We start from the raw sequence: 23,394 nt of genomic DNA, 5'->3' as shown, positions 1-23,394 counted from the left end.
CCTAGCATAAACACCTTGTACTCATCCTAGGTACTATAGTTCCCAAATATTTATCTGCACTATGGCTGTACCTCTTCTAAACTTCCTACTCTATCAATGGTCTATTCAACATCTTAATTTCACTGTCTGAAAGACATTTCCTATGCACAAAACTGGACTCCCAATTGTTCTTCTCACAGACTTTCCTGCTCTCAGATAATAGTAACTCCATCATTCCCATTTCTCAGACCAGAAACCTTGCCTCTGCTCTTTCTCACAACGCCAATCTGATCACGCCATGAGGTCCCGCTGGTCACACCATCAAAATGCAGCTAGTACCTCACCGCTTCTCATTCCCCCACTGCTACCAGTCTGGGCTGCGCCATCGCCACCTCCTGTCTGGATTACTCCACCTGTCTTTTCGCTAGTCTCCTTGCTTTGATCCATGCCCAGTAGTCTATTATCAAAAGAGTAGCCAGTAGAACCCTTTAAAACTTTTAAGTCAGATCAAGCCACTTCTTCCTTCAAATCCTCCAGAGGCTCCGCATCTCCGATTGAAAACCAAAGTCCCTCTAGGTCTCCTTTCTACCAGGCTGCCTCTCACACTCGCTTCACTCTGCTCAGTCGCTACTCCTGGAACACACGAAGCATGCTCCTGGCCTAGGGCCTTTGCCTTGGAGAGCCAAATGGTTAATTCCCTCAGGAACTTGAAGTTGTTGCTCAAATGCCTCATTCTCAGTTATCTACCTTGACCACGCTGTTTAAGACTGTAGCACCTACTCAGGCTGATCATCCTTACACTTCCTTTTTCCTTCTACAGTATCTCAAAACCTTCTTCATTTTATATTTTCTGTCTCCCTTTTTGAAAACAAAAGCTCCGCAAGGGCAGGGGTTTGAGTTTGGATTTTTTTCACTGATGTATCCCAATCTCATGTGCCTAAAACAGTAAATGTCACAGAGCAGGCAATTAGTAATTATCTGTTCAATAAATAAATACTTAAATATAAATTAGACTAACTCTAAAATATTTTTTTCAAAAAAAGTTTGATTGAACTCATTTTTATTCCATTTTGCACAATTTCCTCCCAGTTTTATAAAGTAAATACATGAGTAAAAACAGAAATGTAAAACAAAACATTCAACACAAACACCCAGCACTAACCTGTAACATAGCAACAGGTGGAGGAAAAACCTCTGCCTGGGTTGTGACCACTGTCTCCTTTTCAACTGGAGGTGGGCTCTGAGTTGTCTGGACCGTCTCTTTAACAGGTTCTGAGCTTTTCACAGTTTCCCACTCTAAACAAAATATTTGAAATTGATTTCCTCTAGATAGGTGCAACTTTTAATCTTATTTCTATTACATTTATTTCATGCTTGTCTAATCCCATCAACTACCTTGGCACATCTATCTTGAAGATGTGCTCACAACTACAGGTGCCAACCTAGGTTTTGCCCACATAGATCTGACTGTGATACCAGGGGGTCCAAAGAAGCCTGACACAAGACAAAAATGGAAGACGCTAAAATATTTGGTTTAGAGAAAACACTTAGAAGGAATAGAATAGATACGTATCTCAAAGGCTATCTGACAAAAGAGGAACCAACCTTACACTCTGTATTTTGCAACAAGGGAAGAGCTACGAGTACTAACCCAATGCAGAATAATCTTTCTGAATACACAGCTATGCAAAAATAGAACAAAGCAGCTCTAACGGTTCCTCCAATGGTTCTCCATCTCCCTCAGATTAAGGATCAAAGTCATTATAATGACTCATGAGACTTTCCATGACTTCTTCATCCTTCTCCCTCTCTTATTGTGTCTCCTACTACACACCCCTCACTTACTTCACGCAAGCCATACTGGTCTCCTGATTTTTCAAATAGACATTGCACTTGCTGTCCCTCTACATGGAATGCTCTTTCCCCACATAGCCGCACACCTTACCCCTTCAAATACCGCCGTCCCCACTGGACCTTCTTCAATCACTTAAACTGTATTAGCTCCACACCCAAACTGCCTGTCCCCCTTCTCTGATACTTCTTAAAACCTAGCAACATAGAAATACTGTAGTTTATCTCTTTTGTTCTTGATTTATTTATTTCCACTAGAACATGGGTTGGTAAACTTTTCCTACACTAAGTGAGTTTAGACTTTGCAGGCCATATGTTTTCTGTTGTAAGTGAGCATGGCTGTGTTTCTATAAAATTTTATTTACACAATAGACTGCTGGCAAGGCGTGGCCCAGAGGCTATAGGCTGCCACCTCTATACCGCAACGTGCACTGCATGAGGGGAAGGATTTCTGTCTGGTTCACTGCTGTAATCCCAGTTCCTAAAATTATGCCTGGCACACAGAACTAAAATGTTTATTAAATGAATAAATTCTGGAGAAACATCCGTAAGAAATAAAAGGAGAAACTGACAAGAACAACCAAAACCATGTCTGTATTAATACATTCATCAGCCTGCGAAGAAAAATATTCTAAAACTTAGCTAATTATGCTAAAAAGATGTGAAGAAATAACATATTTTTTAATTCCTGTAAGTTTCTTTACAGGTTATAATTCTAATCATTTTTAACTTAAATTTTTAAAAATAAAAAAGACAGACTTTTAAAAAGAGCAAGACAGAAGATCATTTGTTATAAGCATTCTGAAACTGCATGAATGACAACCACAGCTCCTAAACTAAGAGTCTGTTCCTACCATTCTCAACATGGACACTGATCAAAATAACCTAGGAAGTTTTTCAAAGAAGCTTCTAAAGTCTCCAGATCTCATTTAAACTCAAGGAACTGAAATATTTAGTTTAAAAAAACCTCCATAAATACAATAAACAGAGCAAATTTTGTAGGAAAATTCTGCTCTCTTACAGAGCAAAATTTTGTTAAAGGCACACATGAAAAACGCTCCGTGTGTAAGTCTTCTAAGATACTCCCTACACTCTGACACTTACCAAATAGAACCCATCAAACATACACACTGAACACAGCAGTGTTGCACAGTTTTCTCTTTTGGGGGCAAGAACCCAGAAACTAAAATAATCACAATTCACACTACCATGAAAAACTCCTAACAATTACAATTCTTTAAGTGCACTTTTTTAACCAATAAAACTAGCCCGAGGGCCTTACCAGTGTTCACGGTTTCCTGGTCAATCATGCCCCCTTCTGCAAACCCCTCCAGGTCATCCACTTTGACTTTTTCCCATGGGATATATGTAACTCCGAGATCCACATCCCAGAACTGTTTGTACTCTGTTTTTACACCTTTGTTTAAAGCCCATGCAATCTATCAGGAATGAGGAGAGGAAAAAACAAAGCTTATAAATAATGTAAAAATAAGGTAAAACATTCAAAAACATGAAGACAATGAAAATACAAATGAAACTAGTTTTAAAAATCAGTGGACAGGTATAGCATCACTGCTGAAAGAACAGTAGCCATGAAAAAATTTTTCATGTTGTTTTTGTTTGTAAAATAAAACCTGATACTGACTAGATACTGACAGTGTTTATGAGATTTATTTCCACTTCTTACTGTAACACATTTCCAGAAACAATATCCAAATCTATTTTTCACCAAATGCCAAGCTGCATTACCAATAATTAGAACAGTTGTTATAATTTAAACTCTTCATACTCCAGAAAACAGAAAAGAGACCAGTCACAGACACTTTAGTTTACATAGAGACTCTGCCATAAAATGATAAAGCATGGGCATATCAACTCCCTTGAAAGCAGTTACGTTGACGTTTCTAATTCAGTTGCAGAAGCTGATGGAATAAATTATCTCCAAACAGAAGTAAAGTGTAAATTAGTCATAAGAAATGAAAGTGGAAAAATATATAATACTCAGTTTAAAAACTGAGGAAAATAAAAATAAACCCTCCACAGGAGCCTGGGTTATATAAAACAAGGAGGAGGAATTAATACTATGATTAAGGGGTGTGGTTAGGAAGCCCTGAGAAGAAGTAAAGACAAATATGTATAAATGAAGATCTGCTCATTAAATGGTGACCTGTCCATGTGTGATTTCAAAGAACTGTATGACTATATTTGGTTATTGTTTTATCTGTATCTACTTCTGTAACTGAACAATACTGAGATAATAAATTTCTGTCATATTCTGCCCATACCATTGGAAAAAAAAGATGAATTAAATACAGGAACATTCTAATAATCCAATACAACAAAAGCATGTCTCTCTCCTCCCCCAATCTTACCTTAATGACCTTGGAACCAATTTTGTATGAGCCAGAACTAAGTTTCTGAAGAGCTCGAAATGCGTCTTGTCGGTGAACCATGCAGACATAAGCACAGCCCCTGGGAGGAATCATCTATTTAAAAAAAATGTTTACTTTAGAAGGGGAGTAAAGATAACAATTCATTCTGGCACTTTAGGGTTTTAATGAAACAGAACATTAACTACTGACAAATGCAGAATTGTTTTCCCTTTTGTTCCTCCAGCTATCTGTTTATTGGTTCAATTCATGTACAACTAATCACTTAAGTTTTAAAAAAAACTCACAAAATTCAAAAACTAGTTGGATCTTACTCTAAGGCATGACGTACATGAAATCTTAATCAAGTTAATTAAAAGTTTCTCTAATACACAGTAAAAACTATTTTTAAAAAGTATAAAAACATGCACACAATACTACCTGATAAAAGGAAAATAATATTGCATGGCCAATATATTTGAAGGCATACAGTTTATTCACAGTGTTATTTCAATTTTCCCAAATGTTATATTGAGTAATGTGTGAAGAATTTTTGTATTGGGTAAATATCTTATCCCTAATACAAAATCTATAATCTACAACAAATGATAAAACTAAATTTTCAATTTTTAATTTTATAAAACTTAATTTTGTCAAAGTACTTCTGGAAATAGGGTTTTAGAATGAATAGCAAAACAGCCTCAGTGTAAGGATCTAAGAGGTTTTTTTTTAACAAAGCAGTTACCTATTCAATAGACTATCAGATCATAAAATTATCCTTAATGTATAAATCCACAAAAATACAGAGAGCATTTCAGTTTCTTTTGAAGAACTCAAAAGGTATTCTATCACTTTATTACAACTCAGTATCTCATAAGCTCTATTTGTCAACATAGAAATAAAAACCTTTCCTTCGGTCTGGTTAACACTTCAAGCTCCTGTCACTTTAATACCAAACCTTGCAAAAAAGAAGTCTACCTCACCCCTTATGTCCTTCAGCTCCCACGATGCAGATCCACCTCCTTACCAACCCATTGAAAATATTTTCTTCAACTTCTCTAATGACTTAATAAATGCTAAAACTAACAGTCCTCAAATCTAACTTGGTTTTACTAAAACCAAGTGAAAGATTTCTAAATCTTATTATCAACTTTTCAAATCCCCGATTTTATTACTAGCCATTTGGTATACTTCAGTTCACAAAATAACTTAGTGCCTGTTATTTGTAAATACCATGCTCTTATCTTTTTCATACATTAATTAACACGCACAATACAATAGATCCACAAATATTTGTTTTATCTCCATGATGTGCAAAGTCCTACTGCTGACACCGTGGGAAATACAAAGAAAAGAAGGTGAGGCCTTGAGTGCCTGTAGGCTCCAGTCTGGGAAAGGCAACAGGCACCCCGAGAGCTCCTGGTCAGCCCCAGCTGGTACCTGACGTGCCAAACGAGGTGTTGAGACAATGAATCTAGTGGATTTCAGAGGGTGAAGCACCCCCAGCAGTCATGGTAGTCAGGGTTGGCTTCCTAGAAAGTAGACTTTCTTCTGGACTCGTTATGGGAAGGGCAGAGGGCCCAGGGTCCTCCCCGGCATCACGTGGACATGACAGGTTTTCTCCATGTGGCTCTTGTTTACAATCTCCCCTCCCTAGCAGCCTCTTCCCTCACTGGCCCCCTGGCCCGCTTCCTTTCATTTACAATTCTGCGGTTCCGTGGTGCCCTTCTTCTGACCCGGGCCAGCAGGCTGACCCTGGTGCCCACTGCCACCCTCACCCACAGCGGGGCTGGCTGGCAGCTGGCAGGGCCAAGGACCCTCGGCCGCACAGCTTGTCCCAGCCCCAGGCGGGCCTGCGTCTTCCACGGGATGAGCCCAAACTCCATCACACGGTGATTTCAATACCGTGCTTTTAAAAGGTCTTCTATGCTTTTAGAAGAGAAGGGAGACAAGGGAAACTAATGCCCAAATGACTGTGATATAAGAAAGACTACAAACGTCACAAAACAGGTGAAAATCCAAAACACAGCCTGGATTCAGACCTGCTCAGAGCAGCGACGCCACGCTCTGCAGCGCTTTGGCAAGCTTCAAAAGGTGCAGACCCGGCCACCCCCTTTTTTCACATACCAGCACATTTCTGATATGCAGCTAGGGCTGGGAACCACTGGTTCGAGGGTAGGGAAACATCAGAAAATAATTTAGAGGTCATATGATCATGGATTCTGAATGATCGTTATGTTTTGACAGGTAAAATTTAAAAAACCTATGGCACTCTCAGAGTGTAGAAAGAGAAACCTGAAATAGCTAGTTGAAACACTCAGCCAATCACCAAATTATCCGTGTAATTCAGGCAAATCACTTAGTTTCCTCACTGATAAATGAAAAGATTTGAATTACTAACCAAGCATCTTGTGAGGCTCCAATCAAACACAGTTGAAAGTAAAATACTAAATGATTAAATTCAATTCAAATAAAGAATGCTATTATTAATACAGAAAAGACAAGTTTGGGCATATAGGGAATGTTGGGCTCTAATGCTAGAAAAGAAAACCAGCTAATTTCCCAGTTAATAACAATAAAAGTTGCAATAGATGTAGCATAACAATAATAAATAAAATCACAGATTAATTAAGTTTGTGTCCTCAAACAAACATAAAACATTTCATTACTTAGTTTTGGTCCCAGGGAAAAACAAGAGCCTTTCAGGGAAAAGAAAATACTCACAGGAGGACACTAGGTGGGGCAAAACCACTGAAAGAACGAGGCTGAGGAGTGAGAAAGCCAAGCTCCTACGCCTGGAGATGCCCTGGCCACACAGGCTTCCTTGTCTAAGGCTGGCTCTGAGAGGGAGACAGGGAGGTGGAGGCGGCAGAGGCCGGCAGAAGACTGCGGCCCCTGGTCTGGCTGTCTCCAAGCTACGTGTGCGCTCATGTGCAAGTGAGTACAGTTCTGTGGGACTCAGTTTCCTTATTTTCTTTTTTTAAAAAAAGAATTAAACTAGTTCACACTAGTTCCTGCTAACTCAAACATTCAATGTTTTTAGGAATCAAGTTCTACACTGCTATAAAATGCCTAGGAATTTTTGTTAGAATTCCATTTTAAAAATTAATTAGGTAAGGCAATAAACAGCAGCAGAATATACACGGAAATGCTGAAAGTCGAACAACCCTTGTAAAGGATATGTACATATGTAAAGCCAGATACAATTGGGCTAATTAGGAACCAAAATGACTCTTTGCGTAAGTGAAAATCCTATTCTTTTTTAACCTATTGTAAAAGTAGGACCCAAAATGACTCTCTGTATAAGTGAAAACCCTATTCTTTTTTTTAACCTTATTGTTCAACAACTGATACTTACATTAATGGATTCAATTTGTCCAAACTCTTCAAAAAGGTTGGTTAAATCCTGCTGTGTCGCCTTCTTGTCCACCTGCCCAACCCAGAGAGTGGTACTGCATACTGTTAAGACAAAAGAGACAAATGACCTAAATCACATAGACAGTTACTTTTTCAAGGTGCTGAGGGAAAAGCTTTACTAACAATAACATTAAAATTTAAGACGGCATATTTAAAATACATGTTAGCTGACATTTTTATCTGTTATATGTAACAATCAACTAAAATCTTAGGTATCCATTCACATCTATGCCAAGTCGACCTCTGTCATGTCACCTGGTGTCAAGCTGGCTGCACGACTGAATCACCTGTGGCAGCCGGGTCCCACTGTAAAACATGACGAGTGGTACGGAGCATGACCGAGTGCGAGCTGGGAGTTTTAAAATGCCGTAGGTAATCCTAATGGGCAACAAAGCTTCAAAGCCACTTCCCACTGCAACCCTGTGTGCCTTTTAAGTATTTTTCTGTGCTGGAAAGATTAAGTGGATATTTCTCCCTAATTGACAGTTAAATCCCCAAACAGTATCTCATCCTTAAGGAAATAATTTGTATGAAGATACAAACAGTAAAAGACTGAATTAGAACTCCTTAATTGTTAAAATCAAAGACGTAGAAGCCACATCCCATTAATAAACAAATGTTACACGTGACACATCTTGTCCACTTTTAGCTATTCCTGTTTACACCTCCATAAACATCTCCTTTTCCTGAAGACACTTACTTTAAAAATATTTATAGCTAACATAGTTGCAGAGTTTTAATGTACAGTTGATCATTGAACAACACGGGTTTGAACTGGACAGGTTCACTTATACGTGAATTTTTTTCAATACATAAAGTCAGCCCTCCGTACCCCTGGTTTTAAATTTGAGAATTTGACCAATCGCAAATGAAAAACAGCATTTGCAATCCACCACTGGTAACTTGAAATGGAGGGCCAACTGTATGCGTTGTGCTAAGCCATTTTATATAAGGAGCTTAAGTATCCTTGAAGTTCACTATCTTCGAGGGGGTTACAGAGCCCATCTTCCATGGATACTGAGGGGTGAGTGGGATTAAGTTTTGGGTCAGTTAAAAGTTACGTGCAGACTTTCAACTATGCGGCCTAGGGTGGGGGGCGGTCTGTGCTCCTAACACCCACCCACATGATTCAGGCATCAAACCGCATTCGGACTTACGTCAAGTGTCATTTTGAAAGACTAAGTTTCCAGCTTTCTGATTACCTTTGATTTATAATAGGGCAGGCCTAGAGCAGGTTTTACTCTAGAGCAAATTGAGACCAATATCAAAATGCGACTATTGTAAGATGTCCATTGAATGTGTTTTCAATCATGTCTCTACTCTGATTGGCTGGTCAGAACTCAAACATCTCCCACACTGCAAAGTTTAGGAATCGTTCAGCTAACAGAACCCTGGTAATTGTTCTTTCCCTGCTATTTCTTCTTTGCCTCATGTAGTCACTCTCTATGCACACACAATTAACAGTCTCCAGGGAAAAAGTTTTCTTTTGTTACTGTTACAGAACACCACAAACTTAGTAGTTCAAAACACCAAAATGCATATACTCTTACACCTGTGAAGTTCCTAAATAGGGTGAATTGGCTGCATTCTTTCTGGAGGCTCTGGGCAGAGTTTGTTTCTTTGCCTTTGCTAATTTCTACAAGCTGTCTGGTTCCTGGGGTTATGACCTCCACCTTCAAAGTCAACAGTGTAGCACCTATCAATCTGTCTTTCTCTCTCCATCTTCACATCACCTTTGCTCTCTGATCTTCTCCTTTCCTTCTTATAAAAACCTATGGATTACATTGAGTCCTCCTGAATAATCAAAGTTAATCTCCCCACATCAAGATCCTTGTTAGATCTGCAAAGTCTGACTTTGCAAAAATCTAACATGTAATTTAACATGTTTACAAGCTCCAGTGAATTGGATGTGGACATCTTTGGGGGACCATTAACAAACCCACCACAAACGCTGAGCAAATTTCTGGACCTCTCTCACTAAATAGTTCCCACCTCTTCTTGCTCTGTTCTACACATCAGAGCTGCCTTAATCTCCCCGAAATCTGTTCCATGTTTCCCACACTCTTTCAATGTTGTCTCTATACAAACCATTCCCATGGATAACCTTTTTTCTTCCCATAAAGCAATAATGAGGCCACCCCACCCTATGAAGAGTGGACACTGGATTCCTAGACTGCTGCTGTTTGCTGACGTTTCATATCCCCCTGAATTATTCATAAAAACTCCTTTGTTCTAAGGACCAATGGTAGAGAAACACTACTGCATGTGTTTAAAATGTTGGGGACCACATAAAATTAATGTTATTTCTTAGTAAGGAGAGTTTTGAGGTAATAGACGAGACAAACTTTTTACCATACTTTATGTGCTTTCTGATTTTTTTTATTGTGTTTTATCTATGAAAATAAAACAGGCATAGAAAATAAATTCCATGGTCAATAACTGTAAATGATGGCAGCAACATGACAAATTAGGTGAGGAACTAAAGGAAAGAGACACCATGTAAAAGCCAAATCCTAAAACTGGAGATTCTGAATGTCTTAATGGTAATCATGGGGAAAGACAGAGTAGAGATTTTATGGTCACACCTTTGGCTCCCTTAGGGCCCCTCCCCCTAGCGGATAAATAGAAACTTTCAGAGTTAGGAAGAGCAATTTTATCAAATTCACACTGGCTCTCACAATCAGGTCAAATTCTGGCAACATGGCCAAAGCTTGCTCAGAGTGCCAGAACTTGGTAAGCAAAAGGCTACTTACTGCCTTTAATTAGAAGCCTGAATTTCCCAGATGCCTCAGCATTACTGTAAGTTATACCAATTATTTGTCTAGTTCCATGACAGAAAGAATTTGGAGATCTCTGGAAATCAGAAAACCCAATCAGTGTTCAGCTCTTGGCAAAGGGAAAGTTTGCTCTATTTTATGTAATTTGCCCATCTGTAGTCTGTTGGTTTACCATAGAAGTGATATAACCCACCAAGTATCCTTTAGGCAGAATTTGGTACTAATTACAACTTACTTTCCTATACCTCACATTCCTACTACGTGAACTCTCCCCTAGCCCTCTCCTAAAATAAACTCCTACTTCTAGAAATTTGTTTTAATCCTCTATTATAGATTAACATATAAAGGAAGAAAAGTTTATACAGTAGGGATGACTCCTTCAATACTGATTCAGTAAGTTTATAATTAGCTTTAAAATTTACATGCTTCCTATAGCAATTACTCCTAGACTTGGCGGCTCACCGGTTAGAACGCTATGCACAGAAGTCACCATGTCTGTGTACCAGACACCATGCTTAGTCCACTTGATATTCATGAGTCAAGTTTTATACTTTATACTTTAATTTGTATTTTAAAAAAATCAACTCTCACTGACCTTAATATTTGAGTAGAAACTCCTTTTTCTTTTCTCCCTTATCACATTATAAAAACCAAGGATAAAACTACTCATTTACCAAACCACTTCTCAAATTGTGTCTTAAAATAAGATGTAGAGAGACTGCAGCCGATAACTATTTTCTTAGTATTTGTTGATACCGAAGTTTTTTAAAAGCATGTCTGTCACTCACCACTTAATGTTTTAGACCTCACTGGAGGCAGCCCCTTCTTCTGCCGTTCCTTCTCCCGTTCTCTAGCTCGTCTTTCGCTGGAGTAGGAACGCGATGACTTCCTCTTTCTTTCCCTTGAGCGTGAGCGTGAGCGCTTTCTGTGCTTACGCTTTCGAGAACCAGATCGTGACCTAGACCTCCGTTTTCTTGGTGACCTAAAAAAAAGATTTTATTACTAATCACGACGTTATTTTTCTATCAAATTTTTACTTCAAAGGGGGGGGGGCGTAAAATGGTTCCCTTACATGTATCTACCTCAAAAAAAGAGTTAAGTATCACACATGCATTCTTCTCAAATCTGTGTGCTGCCCAGGTCACCATACATATTTGTTTTCAATAATTCTTCCTGAGTCTGGATTATTATCCACAACCAAGAAGAAAAGGAGACTGAGATCTTAGCAAAGATTCACTTTCTCTTGGTGTCTTCCAACTTGTCTTTCAAAGAGTCAAAAACAGATGAAAAACCCAAGAAAATAAAAATATCCTTTAGGAGGTGACAAAGATATTACATTCTTAAAAGTAAGAAACAATGTTTCCAGCAAAGAGTTAGGCCACTATATAATTCTGCTTACAAGCTTTCCACCTCCATTAAACTTCATGGTTCTTGCCTTTACAATACAAGGTGATACTGAAACATTCTTTCTTTTCTCCTGTCAACGAAATGCCACTTAACTCCCTCGGAAATGCTTATTAAGGCGGCGCTGCAAGACAAAGAAGCCGCTGTGCCACAGCGGTCTGCAGCACTGGCACTGTAACTGCTTTAGTCAGGTAATTCAGTGGCATGAGGTGGACTTCCAGAGAACTGAACTGACAGGCTCTCCTTTACAAGAGGTAAATACAAGTAACTTTTGAAACAAATAAGAAATGACTGAAAAAGTGGTCTAAGATCCGGCTCCCTCTTCTAGCATTTACTGTTCAGATTTTCAGGGTACCCATGTACAGAACATAGGGCGTAAAAAATGTTAAGGACGGATGGCTTTCAGTTTTAAGATCATGTGCAGTAAAAACAATGTCTAAATGCTACACAAAACTTTACTGGGTTAAGAAGGTATCTTGAGCTTAAATTTGAATGAGCATGTACACTAATGCGCCTTAGCCATGCTGAAAATCCCGTCAAAAAAAAATTTAACGGATGTTTTTTCATTTTGATATTATGCTTACTTTACTGTTTTTAAAAAAATAATTTATGTAGTTTTATCTTTATGATCATTTTTGGCATTATTATGAGACGAAATGGGATGCAATAAATACAGTAATTTCTAACACTGGTTCCTCTACAGCCTTACTTAATGGTGGTTCAGAGGCATTAATGTCCTAAAAGCTGGATGTCATCAACATATTATTAACTACAATCAGGTATAATACAAAATCAAAGTCTCATGACAAGGCTGTGATCCATGTATATTATTCAAATAAATCACCACAGATATATCTAATTCAAAACAGAACTTTTTCTGTTTTTTTGTTGTTGTTTTTAGAGAGAGAGGAAAGGGAGGACGGGAGGGGAAAAACATAGGTTTCCTGTTCCACTTATTTATGCATTTATTGGTTGATTCCTGTATGTGCTCCGACCACGGCCTGAACCTGCAATGTTGGTGTATTGGGACAATGCTCTAACCAACTAAGTTATCTGGCCAGGGCCAACAAAGTATTTTCTGTTTTTCAAATTCTGAATTACTTTTTTGAAACATGTCACTATAAAAAAAACATTTCCTTTAATCTTGATGCAAAGAAATAAAGCCAACATTTTAAAAGTTTACACACAACTATTTTTAAATATTATGTAGAACCTTGAACGAGAGCGTGAATGTGTTCTTGATCTCGAGCGAACAGCCACTTTCTTTGCTTCTTGTTCAAAGATCTCCTCTTCTACTCCATCTTGCCCTTCATCTATATCCATGTCCTAAAAATCAAAGAGCAGCAAACAAACAAAACGGTTGAGATTCAGTATATGTTGACAATTCTGCCTTACAAAATACTCACCATAGTAGCATTAATATCTAACAGTAAAATGATTAGAGTGCAGAGCTTAGGCTGGGCGGACAAAACCCAGGACATTACCATTACTTTATAAAAATAATAAAACATTCTACCTAAAATAAAAATTACCAACTTTTAGAATATTTTCCTCTAATTAATTTATAAATATATGACCCAGGAAAGCATTTACTTTTTACCTGTTGCTGGATGTCTATGGAATCATCCAAATTTGCTTCCGGCTCAAGGAAGTGCTGCTGGCTGCTCCCCTGTGAGGGGGAGGCAGAGTGCTCTGACCCGAATGTTCCTTCCTGGCTGTCCTGAGGGGTTGCCTTTTGAGAACGTAAACAAATACACAAACATTGGGAAATAATGAGAATCATCACAAAGAAAAATGTAAACATACAAGAATAACAATTTTTTAAAAGAAGCCCAAAACATAAAGAAATTCCATGCTTAATTTTTTATAATCAATCTAAACCTACACTTTTGTTTAAATCCAAATTTACTTAAAAGCATGGAACATCATCAAAGGCGGAGAAGACTATAATTTTAGAATAGAATGATGAAAGCAAGTAGGTCTTCAAATAAATTTTTAATTGTGGAAAACATAAGCTATCAAGAATTAATAAGGGGATTATACCATCAATGATATATAATGGCAACCTCCATGTGTGGTCAGGGCTATAATGTTTAAAGTGACACTAATAATACTATTTTTTTCTCTAAGATACTATAAAAACTTAGCCATACTGACCTTAGTAGTAAATAAAAATGCTTTAATTTTTCTGCTTATTTCATCCTATCTTAAATACAGTAAGACACTTGGATTGACAGAGCCAATTATACAACTTATTCAATTTGTTGCTCTGTAGATACACTTCCCTGTTCTAAATTTGTTTTAAACACTATCCACTTTACGCATTAGAAAACTTGTTTTGCCTCACCATTCCCTTCTCATTTTTGAACAGCAAAGCTTTTAAGAACATCGCTTCCTTCCAAAGGGGTGTTATTACTGTATCTTCTAAAATTTTACAGATAATGTATAAAGCACTGAGGTTTGGAGGAGCAGATTGAGATTCTTAATCTCAAGTCTGTATTAACTTTCACCTTTCACTTCAATAATCTGGTGTTAATTACGAGGAGGTGAAGAGTTCTACTGATTTTACTGCTTCTACTAAACCTTGTGAAATAAAACTGGAACTAAGGCAATTCAACAGTGTCACTTTCATGGATGAACAAACCTATTGTTTGGATAAACTCTTCCATCACTACTATCTCTGCCTCTGTAACAGCTCTGCTATTTTTTAAAAAATTGTACCACTGACAACCTCTTTTCCTTGAATTAAATGTGTTTTTCTTTAAACATCCAATTGTTCTTCTCTATCTTCAAGTTCCTGAATTCTCAGGCAGATCTGTATTTGTTTGACATAAATACTGCACCTACTCCAAACGCTTCTATCTGAATTTTCTTCAAAATAAGGAATGGAATTGCATTCTCATAATTCCAGGTACATGCTCCAAGCTAGCAAACTATCGTTAATATTCATTTTCTCTTTACTATGTGCATCAAAAGAACAAGTTCAGACCCTAGCAGTGCCTACGGTTCACTGCCCTTTTGACCTAAAGTAACTCTCCTCTCTTCCACACTTCCACTGTCCTTCCCTTGTACCTGTTGCAGAAACTAGAATCCTGCCTGGGTTCACACAGAAGTATGCGCCTCATTAAAGAAGAGGTTATCATTTGAGGTCTTGCTTTTCTGTTCACCTCTGTGTATATCATTTGTGCTTATTTTAAAATGTTTGTGATGTTGCATTAAATTCATTTTCACCAGAAAGTTTTGAGTATTAGAAAGATGAGATGTTTCATTTCACTGAACTTCAATTTCCTATGGTGTAAAGTGGGTGTCGAAAAGACCTATCTCATTAGCATTAAATATAATCATACCTAATAAAGTTCCTGCCACATGGTAATAGCCTAAGTAAAGGGAACCATCTACTCTGTCACCATCACCATCAACAACAGCAAAACCAGCATTACCTTGCTGACAGGGAACTGACTGGAGAGGAACTAAGTTGTAGCACTGAAACACCATCTCTCTCTTCTGTCCTCCACTGCCAGTACGCCAAAATTAATTTCTACAACGTTCTCAACCAATTCATACGTTGCTAGAGTACATTTTGATTATAGAAAAAACTGTAAAAATTCTAAAAAGATTGATCTTCCTAGTAACAGCTGAAGAAAAAACCACCATACTGAAGAAACACCAATTTACAGACTACAGACAGCAGTAACACTAAAGGCCACAAGAGGGAGTTATAAACCTTTTGAGGCTGTTGCTGTTCCAAGAGTTGCTGCCTGAGATGTTCAAGGTTTTGCTGCTGTAGTTGCTCTGCTATCTGATGAAAAATGGAATTGTTCACAGATTCTGAAACATGAGAACTAAACAGGAAAACAAGTGGGAATATATTTTAGAATCGAGTAAAGATAATATAAAAATAACTCAGTATTCAAATACCCCTAAACCCCCCAATGCCAAATAAATGAAATATACTACAATGTTTACTTCTGGAATATTAAGAAAATGGAATACCTCAAAACATCAATATGTTAAAACAGAAATATACTCAACAATATTTCAATAGGGAACATGTTAGAGATACTCTGATGAAGATCTGATATTACTATTTCATACTCTTAAATACATATAAATCAGTACTTTTTACAATAGAATATTTTAAGAAAAGCTCAATAAAACACTCCTAAAAACAATTAAAAGAGTATTTAAATACTATCTCCCTTTAACTTCTCTAATTATGAAATAGTGGGGGAAATATTCTATTAATATATATAAAATCTACAATTATAACTGACAACAAACAAACTTCGTAAAATTTGCTTTCTTTAGAACAGAATTCACATTATTAGGTATTTTAACAGAAACAATGTTTAGATAAGAGGAATAATTTAACTATGCTCTGGGAAACTCACACCTGGAATACAACCGGAATTCTGTGTGCCACAAGGGAACACGAACAAAAGAGAGGTCACCCCCAAAATGGCAATGAGGATTGTGACAAGTCTTGAAACAGCTGAAAAAAGTTTGTCATCTGAAACAAACAGGCCTGAGGGGGAGAATGCTACCCCTCTTCAACAGCTGAAGGGTGATGTCGCAAAAGATAATGGAGCAAATTTGTTTCCTTGCTTTAGAAAAGCAAAATGCATTTGTTTGTAGAAGGCAAATCAAAACAGGATTCAATAACGAAATAACATACAATAACCAATTACTTAAAATCTCATAATAAAAGGCATTACCACACTGGATAATACCCTGTTGTCAGGACTGTTAAAGATGACTTTTATATCGTTCAGGAAACTGATAACATAATTTCAAATGCTTCTAACCTCACAATTCATAATCTAAACCTTTATTTTTTACCAAAAGAATGTATTTGTATTACATATTATATCAATAAATCCTTCAGTATATTATCCCCATTCGGCACCCCCTTCCATTTCCCCACCTCCCACGCCATCCCCAAGACAGCTGTCCCCGGTGTTACTCTCACAAGCCCTCAACAAAACCTGGGGCACTGGAGAACTGTTTGATAAAGAAAATGACTGATCTAAATAAAAACATACAATTTCTTTAAAAAATAAAATCCCTACAACCCCAACTGTTACGTCTGGTTAGCCTGATACGCTCCTAGACTTTGGTACACTTCCCAGAACTGGCCATTGGCACTAGAAGCAAGCTTCTTTCCTATTACTTCAAATATTCTTACAAAGAGTTATGTAACTTAAAGCCTAATACAGGCGTAGAAAATATCGTAACTAGACCTACCAATATTTCGATAAAGACTTTTGATACAGCGCAACTATTTGCAAAGATCTGAGAGTCAAAAATAATAGAGCAATGCAATGAGAACAAGACCACAACCCTACAATCATTCTGCAATGTTAGGGCAAACGTTCAAGTTAGGCTGTTCTGAAATCACAGCCTAACTTATTCCAAGTATACCTAGTAGTTCAGAATGCACCATCCCATCCAATGTTTATAAAAGTATCAAAAAAATTATGGTTATTAAGAAAAACATAATGATTCTTACAGTTGAGAAGTTGGAATTTCTTTTTTGGGTTCTTCACTATGTTCAGAATCTTCCCCAAAATCAAATCTATCCATCAACTTCTAAGGGAGTTGGGGGGAAGAAAGGGGTGAAAGGAGAAAAGACAGATTAAAAATGTTACAAACGCTATTTTATTTAAAGGTCAATGACATCCCACTAATTTATCTGTATCACTGAATACGAAAATGTTTCATATCACTTTGTTTTACTATTATAAAACCCTCTGAGTGGATCTTTACTTTTCTTTATAGTACTGTGACATAATTGCCTTATGTAACAGAATAAATCATGACACAGTATAAATACTAATAATACCCTATAAAAGAGAGTATTAGAGCCCTGCCCGGTGTGGCTCAGTGGACTGAGTGCCGGCCTGTGAACCAAAAGGTCACTGGATCCATCCCCAGTCAGGGCACATGCCTGGGTTACAGGCCCGGTTCCCAGTAGGGGGTGCACAAGAGGCAACAGCACATTGATGCTCTCTCCCTCCCTTCCCCTAAAAATAAATAAATAAAATCTTTTAAAAAAGAAGAAGAAAAAGAAGAAGAAGAGTATTAGAATTAAAGTGGCTCGCTAATGGTGATAAAGCTTGGTTAAAAAAAAAATCTAGGACTATAATCAATGATCTTTTCCTACTACAGTTTCCTTTGCTCTACTATTTTCTAAATGATCAATTTAGAGGATTTTTATGTCATTTAACTATTTAGAGTCAGACTAAATTACACTTTGGAAACTGCTGGCTAAAAAAAGTCTAATACCTCAATAAATCAGTATTTTTCTACTCCATTGAAAAGAACAGTGGCAAAAATAAAAATAATATGGGTAATACTTCCAAGGTATTTAACATTCCCATAATTAACAAGAATACTGAAGATATCACGCAATCAGCTACACATGAAAGGTTTTCAACTTTCAAAACAGTATAATCAGGCCTCAATTTATCAAAGTATTGTAAAATAGTGACAACTTGTAGGAAAGTTGTTCTTTCAACTTACATGCTCAACAGTTTGAATATAGCAGGTTAAAATTATAGGACACCATAATCAATATATTTGTAACATCCAAAAAATAAATTTAAAAATTCAGAAAATAGTAATTTGCCTCAATGGTAAATTCACAACTTTAATGGCCTGTAAATCTTTATTTTTATGAAAATAAAAATATTCTAAATGTTTCAAACAGAATTACGAAACTACTCAATTACTTTCAGAGAGTTCAGTCTTTTGTAAAACTGGTAATGTCTTATATAGCACAGTGGATATGGAAATAGTTCTATGATAGAACGCAATCAGAACCACTAAGATAGTACATAAAATCCCACACTTCACATAGTATGGATCTGGCATCTTAATTCCTACCTTGTTAAAAGACACTCCCTGTTCCAAGGGGTTGAGGGTGCTGGCGGCTGCCGCTGCCGCTGTGAGCTGTGCGGTCAGAGCCTGCAGCTGAACTACAAGGCCGGCATCCAGGGCCTGCAGGATGGACGGCTGTGGCTTCTGCTGTTGTATCTGTAAAGTCTGTATTAACTGCTGAAACTGGAAGGGAAACAAAGGGGAATTAATACAAACAGGTACTGGGTTTTATCTACAAGGATGCCTATCTAAAACTTTCAGTCAATAAAATTCATTCTAGTCTTTGGATATCAACAAAAAATATAACTCAAAATGACAGTTAATTTTTTAAAAAATAGATTTTATGTGCCATAGATAGCACATTCCTTAATAAATCTGTCTTGCTTCTGGTAAGTCAGAAAATTTTAAACAAAACAAAGTGTTCATTCAATGATAATCAGATAAAAGAACAGCATCATCGCAAGCAGACTGACTTATTCACTAAAATTTCATCCTTCCTTCAATTAACTTCTTAATCTATGTAACAGGACAAGCGCTGACCACAACTGCTGTCTTTCAGACCTGCCATCTGATAACGTTTCCTGAAAGTAAGAAAGTGAAGAAATCTGTCCTTGGAGCAGAACCCAAAACTAAAGAAATTAAAGGCATACAGTGCAATAAGAGTTGAAAGTAGCCCCTTGTTCCCTCTATTCACCCACCCTCTTAAAAAATAGGAATAGTAAGATCCTGAAGATACTTTGTAGTTAAGTAAACCCAGAGTACATCCTAGAAGTAATTAATACTTTCCTAATAAAGATCTTAACCAAGCTATAAATCTAAATTTTATCAGTTTAGAGTAAAATAAAATTAGAAAAGTTACTGCTAAACAAGACATCTGTACTCTTTAAGTATAAAGCACAACTTACAGGGGGAGAAGGTACAAACACCACTCAAGATGACAGTAAGATAATTTCATGCCTATCTAAAATAGCAACATTAAAACACAAAGGAGTCGTTTAGCTATCAAATAAACATTTACTACAAACTACTCATGTAATAGCAAAGAAAATAATTTTTAAAAAGTTAATCGTTGAGTTATTGCACTGAGGAAGCTACAAAACAAGATGGAAGGAGGGAGAATAAGGAAGAAAGGCAAGGAGGAAAGGGGGGAAAGACCAGGGGACGTGCGGGAGGACCATCTCTCTCCTTTACAAACCTGAACTGCCCCTTCGACATCCCCATTTTCCCCAATAGCACTGCTGTTTTTTCAGTCACCCAGGTTCAAACCACCTTAGAACCCTATTTTTCCCTCTACTCTGAACTTATATTCTATGAATTACTGTCTTCTTGGCTCTCTATTTCTTCTGGAAAATCCTTTCTCCTGCCAAAAGTATTTATTCTCATAGGTATTTTTTAAAAAACAGGAATAGGAACATTCACTTTATGATTTTCAAAATATCAGCATTATACAATAAAATAATTCAATAATTTTATGTATTATCAGTTTCCCAACTGTCCCAAAAATGTAGAAATTGGGTCCAATCTATGACTACAATTGAATTGGTTTTTATATTTTTAGAAGTCTAGAATGGTCCCTTTTTGAGATTAAATGTCCGTCTGGAGTTCCCAACTCGACTATTTTCCCCGTATTCATCACTTCCCTTCCATTATCATTGTTTCTGAAAGATAAGACACTCCCTTGTCGTCAGACCTTCTCCACTCTTCCATCTATGAAAACACTGTTCAGATTATGTGGATTCTACGTAAAAATCTCTGGCAGTTCCCCACTGCTTAGCATATCAGCTTATCTTTTACTTCCCATCCCACCATTTATGTCTGGTGAAACCCAGGCCCTCCATTTGAATCTCAACTTTGTCTCTAATAACTCACACACACAGGCCACCTCATCCTCCAGACACCTCAACTTTTAAGTGTCTTGTGCACACCCAACATACATTATTCATCCTCCAAAAAAATTATTAAACACCTGCTATAACCTAGAAACTGGAGATACAGCAATGAACAAAAAAGATAAAAATCCTTGCCCTTGCAGAGCATACATTCCAGTGGGAAGAGACAAAGAATAAACAAAAATAAGTAAATAATATAACATAACAGAAAGTAGTAAGTACTAAGGAAAAAATAAGGCAGGTGATAGTGAAAAGGAGCCTAAAGGAATAAAAGATAGAGTCTGAAGTTTTAAACTGTTTTGAAGGCCTCATTGAGTTGATACTTAAGCAAAAGCTTATACCACATTAGTACGTGGGAAAAGAGAGCTCAAGAAGTTTTATTGTACAGATCACAACTAATTTGGTTTTTAAAGGATAAGTTAAAAAAGAGATGCTAAAGATGAGCTATCCTCATATCAAGTCTCAATTCAAATGCTGCTTCCTCAAAGACACATTACCTTGGCTACCCTCTTCAATTCTGACCCTGTCCCCCAAACCTAGCTAGTGACTCTAAAGATTTACCCTGTCCTGGCCAGGTGGCTCAGTTGGTTGGGAGCGTGATCCCGTACGCCAAAACGCTGTGAGCTCAATCCCCTGCCAGGGCACATGCCTGGCTTGCAAGTTCGATCCCTGGTTGGGGCACTTACAAGAGACAACTGATCAATGTTTCTCTTGCATCAATGTTTTTCTCTCTCCCTCTCTCTCCCCACCTTCCCCTCTCTCTAAAATGAATAAACATATTCTCGGGTGAGGATTTAAAATATAAATCTATACTTTTTTCACTGTCTGTCTCCCTGTAAGATATTCAACAGACCTCTTCTCCAAGATAGAAGACCTCCCTGTCTCATTACTGGAGTAACAATAGCTCCTAATAATGTCTGACACAAATTATGTGCATTAAATCAATATGCTGGTGTAAAATTAATCTTTTCTAAAACAATCTTTAAGGACAAAAGTGTTCATGATGCATTACTAAATGAATAAAACAAGTTACACAGTACAATATATAATGTGATATTATTTTTACAAAATACAAAACACATACTCTTTAGGTGGTACATGATAAAATAATCCATTAGGAAAATGAGTTCTAAATCATTGTCGAAGTAACAAAAAAGCTGCTCACCTGCTGGCCCTGAGGACTTTGTAAGATCTGAGCTACAGCCGTAAGCGTATCGGTATTTGCTATCTGGGACACCCATGGATCAGGTAAGCCTTGGACCACATTGGCTGGAGTAACAGGTGTCACAGGAGTTCCTTTTTAAAAAGACATCACACCCACCCCAATAAATATATATATAAGTAAATAAGTAACACTTGAAAGGTAGAAATATGTGCTCTGTCATATTTTGTAATAAACTCTATACAAAATTATATATTATTATTTTATTGTATCCATTTTGAAAACCCACTACAGAATTAGGTAGGTTAAAGTGGCAAAAGGATCATCCATGCTTGTCTTCAATTAGCTTCTTTAAAGGGGGCTATAATGTTTAGTAGTCATTAAAAATCTTACTACATAAGAAAATTCAATTACATAAGAAAATATACAAAATATAATCTTCAATGAAAACTATAAAATAGTATGTACAGAACTATTTTTGTTCAGAAATGTGCATGTACACATACACGTTCACCAAAAACTAAATATATACCAAAATGTTAACAAATGTAGTTCTTGGATGGTAAAAAATATCATAAATGTCAATTAAGTAACTCAGGAGACAATTTTGAGATATTACTAAAGCAATCTCGGCTCTATTAAATAATTTTTTCAGGTTCTTTATAATACTAAGTTTCTCTAGTATAACTGTGAATATCAAGTTGATCTGCATGCAAGTTTAAAGATTACAGGCAGTTAAATCAGTAAAAACCTAACTGACACACGAATTTCCCTAACTTTCTTATATTTATGTTTCTAAAGACCAAAAATATTCAGCTACCTAATTTTTAGAAACAAATTACACCAACTATAATTTCTGAATTTATTTTCCCTTCAAATTACTTTTCCTTTCAACAGCTTAATGGTAAGACAAATTATCCTGCACTGTCTAGTTATTATTTTATATATGAATAATCACCTAAAAAGCATGCGTAGAATATCTGGAAAATAAGTCTATATCAAAGCAACATACCTGGGGTGTTGCTCATAGCAGCCGTAGTACTGGCCAGAACCGGGGTGACAACTGGCGGAGGAATCCCCGCTGCCATATCCAATAGAGGCTGAATAATCTCACTCTTAAATACATTATTCTTCTGCCATAAATTTAACACTCTTACTATTTTACTCTAGAGGTAAAAAGAAAAATGACATTTTGATTTTTTTGCTTTCAAACCTCAGCATAGTCAATTTGTAGAGACTATCTGGGCAGTGGGTGGCAAGGATAAAATAGGTTCTACCAGACTTTCCACCCCTAAAACTGTTTCTCTAATTTTGCATTTGGTAACCTCAGCTCACTTGGGAGAGGGTAAGAACAGGTTCACTTCGACAGACAGACACGGGAAAGGACAGCTACGGTTCGCAGAGGGCGGGGATGGCCGCCGGGCTTTGGCCTCCTGGGAAGCCTGGCGGTTGCAGTAATGGCTGGCTGCGGGCTGCGTGTGGCTGAGGCAGGCCAGGATGCACTTGAGTGCTCAAGTTACAGTCAACTTTAACTTTATCTTTTAAACAAATATGTAAAATCAAGGCAAAGTCCTTATTACATGTGACTTTAAAATTTTCGTTTTAAAATAGGGGAGGTTATTTCTCAAATAAGAATTGAACCAAATTTATATTTTTTCCCAACTGTT

The 23,394-nt window shown here is 37.1% G+C and overlaps 1 protein-coding gene across 7 annotated transcripts in view; it reads right to left on the bottom strand.

Annotated features, from left to right (window-relative positions):
* Positions 1-23,394, bottom strand: part of SCAF8 (SR-related CTD associated factor 8) — a 153,695-nt gene that overhangs the window by 89,049 nt on the left and 41,252 nt on the right. For 6 of the 7 annotated variants that reach the window (XM_054570144.1, XM_054570139.1, XM_054570141.1 and 3 more), the window contains 12 exons: positions 22,740-22,893; positions 21,731-21,861; positions 18,683-18,859; positions 17,307-17,386; positions 15,522-15,639; positions 13,398-13,529; positions 13,011-13,123; positions 11,182-11,375; positions 7,558-7,658; positions 4,203-4,316; positions 3,113-3,269; positions 1,142-1,275 (listed from right to left, as the gene is read on the bottom strand). In XM_054570144.1, the coding sequence (XP_054426119.1) occupies positions 1,142-1,275; positions 3,113-3,269; positions 4,203-4,316; positions 7,558-7,658; positions 11,182-11,375; positions 13,011-13,123; positions 13,398-13,529; positions 15,522-15,639; positions 17,307-17,386; positions 18,683-18,859; positions 21,731-21,861; positions 22,740-22,893 (1,605 nt within the window). The remainder of the gene's footprint in view (positions 1-1,141; positions 1,276-3,112; positions 3,270-4,202; positions 4,317-7,557; positions 7,659-11,181; positions 11,376-13,010; positions 13,124-13,397; positions 13,530-15,521; positions 15,640-17,306; positions 17,387-18,682; positions 18,860-21,730; positions 21,862-22,739; positions 22,894-23,394) is intronic. The other variant, XM_054570142.1, reaches the window with a different exon arrangement.

The sequence above is a fragment of the Pteronotus mesoamericanus genome, unplaced genomic scaffold (genome assembly GCF_021234165.1).
Source record: "Pteronotus mesoamericanus isolate MK-2021 breed Mesoamerican mustached bat unplaced genomic scaffold, CSHL_Meso_final contig_20, whole genome shotgun sequence".
NCBI lineage: Eukaryota > Metazoa > Chordata > Mammalia > Chiroptera > Mormoopidae > Pteronotus > Pteronotus mesoamericanus.
This window is presented reverse-complemented; position numbering and strand designations above follow the sequence as displayed.